Consider the following 9,055-nt stretch of genomic DNA (forward strand, 5'->3'; position numbering starts at 1 on the left):
TAGAAATTGAATGACACCATTATTGTCTATCATCATCTATCTTTTCTTTACAAGGCTGAATTGTTATGTTCCCTTTGATATCAAATCCATAACAATTTGTAAATATCTGACTTAATTCTTGGATATGCCTATTTTATATTCGAGCTTGGAATGGGTTCAAGTAATATGTTTAGTACTCATTTCAAGTTTGGGTATTATTCTTTGAATACTCGATGTTGGGTACTCCAACTTGATTATAAATATTTTTTTTTATAATTGAAAAAATTAAAATTTGAATTTTATTTTTTAGACAAAGAGATTATACATCAACCAATAAAATAGATGTTTATGTATATTTATTTATTTTTTATTATTTAAATTATTAATAGAGATATTTTTAACATAAATTGTTGTTTAAATTTTAATTTTAATGTTTATTTGTTTTGATAAATTTAATTATTAATGAATTGTATATATACAAATTATGAAATATAATTATTATCTTATTCAAATATGAGTTTAGGTTCAACATTCGTGTAATAAGTTTTTTTTTCCATTATTGGATATTTAAATGAATTTCAATAATTAACAAGTAGTTAATAAAATATTATTATTGAAATTCTAATAAAAAATTTTAAAAATAATAAAATAGTTGTAAAGTTTGAATACTTTATATATTAATAAAGATCGAGGTAGAGTACCTCAAAATCACTTAGTACCGTACCCATCAACATATTTTACTGTAAAGCAACCCACGAGTACCAAAATTAATCCACAGTTAAAAGTTCACTTTTTTTCCATCCTTTTAGAAACAGAATACCATTAATAAGAAAACAACCACGTTCACACTAACTCTCCCTTCTCCCATTTTTCGATTCTCGTCTCCTAATTCCATGAGGTCCATCTAAACAATCTTACTTGCATTTCATTAGAATTTCACAAAGGTTGACAACCCACACAAGAGGTGCTTTCTTCATAATAGAACAGGCCACTTGTATGGATTTCATTCAACACAAGGTTCTTAACTACTTTAAAGTTTCTCTTTTGTTCCTTTAATAAAAGAGTAAAATAGTTTTATTTTTTAAATTTTGATCCAAATTAAATAAAAATTCATTAATTTTTAAAATAAATACTCTATCTAAAAAATACAAACATGTAATTATGAAAAAATTAAAATATTTTTGTATTAATTTAAAAAATTATTATATTTTTAAAAAAAATAAAAAAAAGCTTGATGCTCCCTAGATCAAGTTCCCTAAAGGAACACTAATGCTCCCACATGAGGAGGATTTTTTTTTAAATTAATAAAAATAATAAAAAATATAATAATAATTATAAAAATTAATTAAAGATAAAATTATCTTTTTACCTTTATCATATCAACAAGTTGATTGAATACTAATGGTTGACTAATTGAACCTACTTGTCTAGAGAAAAAGTTTTTTTAAGGCTAAATGTTCTTTTTAAAAATTAATGAATTTTTAAATAATTTTGATCAAAATTTAGAAAATAAAAGTATTTTACCTTTGATAAAAAGAAAAAAAATGATGTTGTAAAATTTTAACTTTAAATTGATTTGGGTATACATGTGTCACTTTATTGTTAAGAGAATAGAGCACTCCATTGCTAAAAAAAAAGTAATGGAGAGATCCTTTTCTAAAAATTTATTTTATTTTTTAATTATTAAATTATTATAATTTTCTTGATTTTTGACATTTTATTTAGTGAGTACTTTTTTATTAAAAAAATAAAATAATGCTATTTTACTTAAAGATTAGATAGTTTAAATGTTGATGTACTCATAAGAAATAAATATTTATAAATTTATTATCCATTTCGGGAAAAAAAACTTATTGACAGTTTGTTATTATTATATGAAAGTTTTTATATAAATATCATACTTTGTGATTTTTTTGAATTATTTTTTATTCAAGTTTTATTTTTTGTCATTAATTTATTTTTATTTTTATTCAATATTTGTGAAAAATAAAAAAATAGTATATCCCTAATTCTATAAATTTCAAAGTTATTAAAAAATTATGTAGGCAAGAAAAAAAAAAGGAAAGGAAAATGTTAAAACTAAAAAAAATAAGGGCACAGGTGAGAGAACGCGTGAGTGTCTGGCCAGGCCAGCCGGTCAAACTAAAAAACCAGAGAAAGAAGGGCCTGAATCGAAATACAACAGAGACAGGGGACAAAACTGAAAAATCGGGAAAAATCATTATCCTCATCATTATTAGCTTTTTGGGACTTAAAAGGACTATTATTTATCTCAATTACCCCCACGTCCCCACGCTCTCACCCCCCGGTTTTCGCCTCTCTCTCTCTATATCACCTGCTTGCTCTTCTCTCTCCTCCGTAATCCAAGCACATAAATGAATTAGAATTAAATAAGCTGTTTCGAGTCCGACACAGAGTCGGTGGAGAGAGAGGCATTTTTTTCCCATTTCCATAACCAAAAAAGCGATAGCCAAAGTCCAAAACTAAACACCAAATCCTCTCTTTCTCTCTTTCTCTCTCTCACTCGCGTCGCTAGCAATTTCTGGCACGCATTTAACGGAAACAGCGCCGCCGTGCTTGTCAGATACCGGCGAACCTCCGGCGACATTTCACCGTGATGTCAGATTCTGATCAGCAGGTCGTTCTCCTCTCCTCCCTTTATAGACTAATCTCTGCTTTTTACCCGTAAGGGAAGGGAAACGTCTACGTTTTCTTGGCATGTCAGTTCCTACGGAGAGCTAAGCAGCACTTTCGGTTTCACTGTTTTCACTGCATTCTCGAGTTCTTCTGCCGATCTCTCTTTTTTCGATGCTTTTTATTATTTCATTTAGTTGTTTTTAAAGAAATGTAACTTCAAAATGGAATCTAATTCTCTTTTTCTAGATTTGCTTTTCTTCAACTCTGCAGTAATCTCAGCTTTTTAGAAGCTGTTTTTTTTTTTTTTGGCTTTTAGAAATTAGATTCTTTCTTTTTGATTCGACAGATTCTAGTTTTTTTTTTTTAAACCTCAAGTTCGTTCTCTTTACTTAATTTAGAATAATAATAGTTTTTCTTTACTTTTTTTTTATCAGTTTCTCCTCATTGTCCGATGAGTGCAGTTGATTTGATACTTTGATCATTTGAAAATTAGTGCAGAAATTTGATAATTTAAATATAAAGAAAAATTTGCTGTTTTTGATCAGAGCTTACAGCGACATGTGATGTGATGCAACATTTGAGAAAAAGAGAATATTTTCTGAATTTTTGACTCTGCAAAATATTGGACTTGTCTTTACACATTCTCTCATTTTCATTTCCCTTCAAAATCGAGCTCACTTGTTCTACTTTTTTTTCTTTGCCTTAGAAGCCTCCCTGTCTTTGCCTTTTCAATTCCATTTTCTAGGGCGAGTTTTAAACCGGTTTCCGGGTATTGAATTTAGACCTACAATTTGATTAGTAAAGTAAGCAGCATGTTTGACTTGTAGGAGTAATGTTTTTTGAGTTGGTTAGGACTTAGGACTTAAAAAGTATAATATTCCTGCAATTGCATCATTTTGAGTCATTATTACTATTTTGAAGCTATATTTTCGCTTTCAAGTTTATTCTGTTAAATACAATCTCATTTAACTAATCTGTAACTTGGCTTTGACATTTTTCCTTTCTCTTCGGTGGACTTTATTCTTCTTTTTGTATTTTAAAGGATGAAAAACTTTGGAACTTAGTTTGAGGTTTCCTTCTTCTTTTTTTTAAAATTTGTGTGCTTAACAGGTGTTGAAATGAATGGGATTCAGAACCGGAAAGGGCAGAATATTGAGAAATTTCCAGGATGTTTGGGCAGGATGGTAAACCTGTTCGATTTGAACACAGGCATTCCTGGAAACCGGCTGCTTGCTGATAAACCACATCCTGATGGTGAACTCCTTTCTTGAAAAAGCTAGTGTGTTTATATAATATATACATTTATTTTGCTTTTCATCTACTTGGAACATTTTGCTATCTGGATATTGGGATGATTTGGGAAGAGTTGTTTTCTCAGTTGCCTTTTGATCAGATCAATCATGGTGTGGTTCTCATGATCATCACTTGTTTCAGTATTCCTTTTTTTATCTTCAATTCAATCCTTTGCAGTTTATTTTTTGGCCCTTGTTTGAACCAATTTCAGAACTCTATAAAATGCCATTTGGGAAAGTTAACTGCTGCATAGACCTTTATATTTTCTTACGAAATTTTAAAAGTTTCTAAAAGGGTTCGAAATTATGCAAGTCTTATTCTGATTACAGAGGTCAAGTTTTCTAGTTCATGTTGATTGCCTTATGTACTGATAATTACCTGTTCTTCCTTTTTCTGTGTTTATGGTGTTTTCTCACTGGTAGTTCTAAATTTTACCATTGTCTATATGAATTCACTTTAATATTCAATTGTATATATGAATCTATTGTTTCTTATTGATATTTTTGGTTGTTTATGCTTATATTATATATTTATCTGGCAACTGTTGACATGGTGCTGGTTTAATGGCAGGTTCCTCACTCTCAAGGAGTCAATCTGACGTAGTAAGGATGTTGAGCCCCTCCTTTGGAGATCAGATAGAGGATAAAGTGGTAAATACAGGCCATTTAATCTTTGTAATAGTAATTGTTATAATTTATGAACAAGTTGGAAGCAGAGTCTGTGCACAACTTGTCTTTATACATCTTCCACTTGAATTGTAATATTAAATGTATTTGTGTCCTGACCTGTGTTGCAATTTTTGGTGTGCAGGTTGTGTCTGAGTTAAGGAGAACTTTGTCAAACAAGAAAGCTAATGGAACACCAATGAAGATGCTCATAGCCCAGGAAATGTCAAAAGAAGTGGAGTCTAAGCATAATCCACCCAATGTGGTTGCTAAGTTGATGGGACTCGATGCACTACCCAGGCAGCAGCATAATATAGCTGCACAAAGACGCCATTCTAAAGGTTCTTCTCGGCATTCTTTGAGTCATTCTGAGATACCAGTGGAAGGCTGGGAGCGAGATCAAGGCTTTTCGGACAAGCAAATGCAATCTAAAGTAAATCTCTGTCAAGAGCTGAACAAATACAAAGATGTTTATGAAATCTGGCAACAGTCCCCAAAGACAACCAATGCAAGAGATAGCTCTCCACAAAAAGGGGGGTATAATGATAATGGGAATGAGAAAAAAATGGCTCTAGTTCGTGAGAAGTTCATGGAAGCAAAACATCTGGTGACAGATGAAAAGCTTCGGCAGACCAAGGAATTTCAAGATGCACTGGAAGTTTTGAGCTCCAATAGAGAGTTATTCCTCAAGTTTCTGGAAGAGCCAAATTCCACTTTCTCCCAGCATCTCTACAATTTGCAGTCTTTGCCTTTACCTCCTGAGACAAAGCGTATCACTGTTCTTAGACCCTCTAAGATGGTTGATAAAGAGAAATTTTCTGGAATAGGGAAGATGGGTGACAAACAGACAAACAAACCAGCGCGGATGGGTCAAGTGACTGGTTGGGATAGAAATAACACTGCATGTTCTCCTCCTTTCCCCAGTCCGAAAGTTGATGATTGTCCTTCCCAACCAACAAGAATAGTGGTATTGAAGCCCAGCCATGGGAAGACTCAGGACATTAAGACTGTGGCTTCTCCATCTCCCTCATCACCTAGGATATTACATGGTGAAGATTTTTACGAGGAACCTGAAGATGATGAAGCTCGAGAATCAAGAGAAATGGCAAAGGAAATCACTAGGAAGATGCGTGAAAATCTGATGGGTCATAGAAGGGATGAAACATTGCTTTCTTCTGTGTTTTCCAATGGTTACATTGGTGATGATAGTTCATTTAATAGATCAGAAAATGAGTATGCGGCAGAAAACCTTAGTGATTCAGAAGTCATGTCACCAACTTCTAGACATTCATGGGATTACATCAATAGGTTTGGTAGCCCTTATTCTTCCTCTTCCTTCAGTCGTGCATCATGTTCTCCTGAGTCCTCAGTTTGCAGGGAAGCAAAGAAGAGGCTTTCAGAAAGATGGGCCATGATGGCGTCAAATGGGAGTTCTCAGGAACAAAGACATGTGAGGAGAAGCTCAAGCACATTGGGTGAGATGCTTGCTCTTTCTGACACAAAGAAGGTGGTGAGATCTGAAGAAGAGGGAAGTAATAAGGAACAGGAACCTAGGGGATCAACTTCCTGCATAGTTAGTAATTTGGATAAAGAGGAAAGTACAAGTGATTCTCCCAAGAATCTTCTCAGGTCAAAATCTGTGCCTGTGTCTTCTACTGTGTATGGTGCAAGGCTTAATGTTGAGGTTTCAGATCCTGAAGCTGGCAAAGAACAAGTTTCCAAGGAACTGACAAAGGCAAAGAGCATGAAATCATCTTTAAAGGGGAAAGTTTCAAGTTTATTTTTCTCAAAGAATAAGAAAACAAATAAAGAAAAATCTAGTGGATCTCAATTGACAGATGGATCTCCATCTGCAACTCCTGGAACACCAGGGTCACCAGTAATTCATCCTCGAAAGAATAGCAATGATGCATCTCAGTGTGTTAGTGACAGTGGTATCCAGGAGTGTTTGTCTCCTGTTCTAGGTGAATCAGCAAGCAAAACTGCCTTACCAGATTTGACTGGCATGGGACAGAAACAAGGCATAATTTCTATGGAGGTAGTTCAAACGTCCTTAGTTTCTTGACCATGCATTTTATTTATCTTTTTTAATATATACATTCGTACATATATATATATATATGTATGTATGTCTGCTCTAGTTTTTCTGAACAGCTGTGAGATTTGACTGATATGATGGTCAAGATGGAAAATTGCAATGTAGTTTGGTTAATCTAGGAAGGGAAAGGTAGCACATGAACTAAAATGTTCCTTTCTCATTATTAGAAGTTGTGTGAATTCTGAATGGGTATATTTCCACTAATAGGGTTAGAATATATTTTGCTAATACAGTGGATTTTCGGTTCCTGGGGTTATGTGAATGGGTATAATTCCTCTAATGCTAGTACGATGGGTTTAGGACAATACAGCAATTTAAATTGTGAAACAATGTCTTAATCTGTCATGAACAGAAAAGAAGTCTTTTCTGCCATGGTGGCGGGCACAATCATGTTTTACAATTGAAACAGAAAATTAGAGCAACTAATTAAGGGTGGATCTCATATTTAAGAGTGTTATTATATTTCTATTTGTTAATTGTTCTTGGCTATGGCAAAGATCAATCATACACTTAGCTAAACTTAAGAGGTCATGCCCAATTTTATGAGCTAATCGCGGCCCTAAAATGCAGATTCTGGGAATTGAACTTGTTATAAGATTTTTTGTCTTCTAAATTTGCATACTTAATAAATTATCAATACCATGCTTACCTTTTGTAGGGAGGGTTGTCTGTAGCAAAACCTTCAGTGGCTGTCCATATAAGTGAGAATCAGGACCAGCCGAGCCCTATTTCAGTTTTAGAACCTCGGTTTGAGGAGGATGAGGGCTCAATTCCAGAGTCCTCTGGCAGTATCAAACCAGTGCACCGAGGTAAGCTTCAGTTGTTAAACTGGCGAATTTGTTATATGTCTGATTCTTGTTATCCTCATCAATTGTCCCATTCATTAATACAGGACAGGAGGTGCCACCTAAGTCTAACTTGATTGACAAGTCACCACCTATAGAATCGATTGCTCGCACCCTGTCCTGGGATGATTCTTGTTCAGAGACAGTCACATTATATCCATCAAAACACTCTTCAGTTTCGCCAGGTGCCAGGGAAGAACAGGATTGGGTTTTCTCTGTCCGATCACTGTTATCAGCAGCTGGTCTCAGTGGTGAGGTGCGGTTGGAGTCATTTATTGGTAGATGGCATTCGCCTGAAAGCCCGTTGGAGCCATCCTTGAGAGACAAATATGGCAACTTGAATGATAAGGAGCCTGTGCATGAGGCTAAGCGACGAGAATGGAGATCAAACAGGAAGCTTGTGTTCGACTGTGTGAATGCAGCATTGCTGGAAATCACAGGTTGTGGGTCGTCGGGCCGGGCCCAGATGAGGGTGATGGAGGGTGCATCAGGCCGGTTGGTTGACCATGTGTGGGGCCGAATGAAGGAATGGTTTTCGAGTGAGGTGAAATGTTTGGTGGGAGATGATGGGGACAGCAACAGCCTGGTGGTGGAAAGGGTGGTGCAGAAAGAAGTGGTTGGTAAGGGGTGGGCTGATCGTATGAATTTGGAAGTAGATAATTTGGGAAGGGTGATAGAGGTCACGTTGCTAGAAGAGCTTGTGGAAGAGGCGGTGGTGGAAATGAGCGGTAGGCTGTCTTGAGGCGTTCCCCTTCTGTGTTTTTTGCCTCTATTGATTGTAACTTTATTATTTTGTGCATTTGATTTTCCGAGAATGATGGTCGGTCCTTCCTTCCTACTACTTCCACTGCGCTGCCCACCTTATTTGTTTGATGCTGCAGGAATGTTTATTGTATATCACTAATGTTAATCTGATAAGTTGGTTTAATTCTCAAGGTTCCCCCACAAGACAACCTCGGTAATTTTGTGTCTAGCAGCCCCGTCAATGGAGCTATTTGTTCCCCGCGGGCTGTGGCCCGCCCCATGTGATCTGCCAGCCGTTTGGACGTGCACAAAGGACAAGCCACAACCACCCAAGCCCAGAGTGGAACATGGGAAAACCATTTTTAATTTTACCACACGGTGAAATTATAAGATTTTTACTTGCACAACAATTAATCTCATCCTTTTGGTTGGGGCCTGTCTGTCTAATTAAATTGTAATTTGTTCCTTTGGAATTGTTTTGGAGTGATTTTTAATTGGGGCAAGCGATGCTCAAATACCATCCGCATCCTAATATTTCTGGTTTCCTTGTGTTTTATGCTGGTCGTCGCGTCACTCTCAATTCTCATCTATCATCTTTGCGTGTGAAAGTGAAAGTGAAACTCTCAAGCCTGATTTTTTTTTTTTTTCTTTCCTTTCCTTTGTTGATAACGAGGATCCTTTAAAGCCCACCCATAAAGTTTGATGAAAGTCGTGTCTTCACAAAACAAAAGTAGATTAAGACCATTAATGGGGAAAACTCATTGAAAGAACCAAAAAAAAAAAAAAAAGTATTT

The 9,055-nt window shown here is 35.2% G+C and overlaps 1 protein-coding gene across 1 annotated transcript; it reads left to right on the forward strand.

Annotated features, from left to right (window-relative positions):
• Nucleotides 1-2,273: 2,273 nt before the first annotated feature.
• LOC110413441 (uncharacterized) lies at nucleotides 2,274-8,452 on the forward strand. Its single transcript, XM_021424239.2, has 6 exons — nucleotides 2,274-2,617; nucleotides 3,727-3,870; nucleotides 4,480-4,559; nucleotides 4,720-6,612; nucleotides 7,331-7,481; nucleotides 7,565-8,452. Exons 2-6 carry the CDS (start codon nucleotides 3,735-3,737, stop codon nucleotides 8,257-8,259), a joined length of 2,955 nt encoding a protein of 984 aa, XP_021279914.1. The 5' UTR covers nucleotides 2,274-2,617; nucleotides 3,727-3,734; the 3' UTR covers nucleotides 8,260-8,452.
• The last annotated feature ends 603 nt before the right edge of the window (nucleotides 8,453-9,055 follow it).

Source organism: Theobroma umbraticum, unplaced genomic scaffold (assembly GCF_002168275.2).
Source record: "Theobroma umbraticum cultivar Fairchild unplaced genomic scaffold, ASM216827v3 scaffold_4.1, whole genome shotgun sequence".
NCBI classification, from domain to species: Eukaryota; Viridiplantae; Streptophyta; class Magnoliopsida; order Malvales; family Malvaceae; genus Theobroma; species Theobroma umbraticum.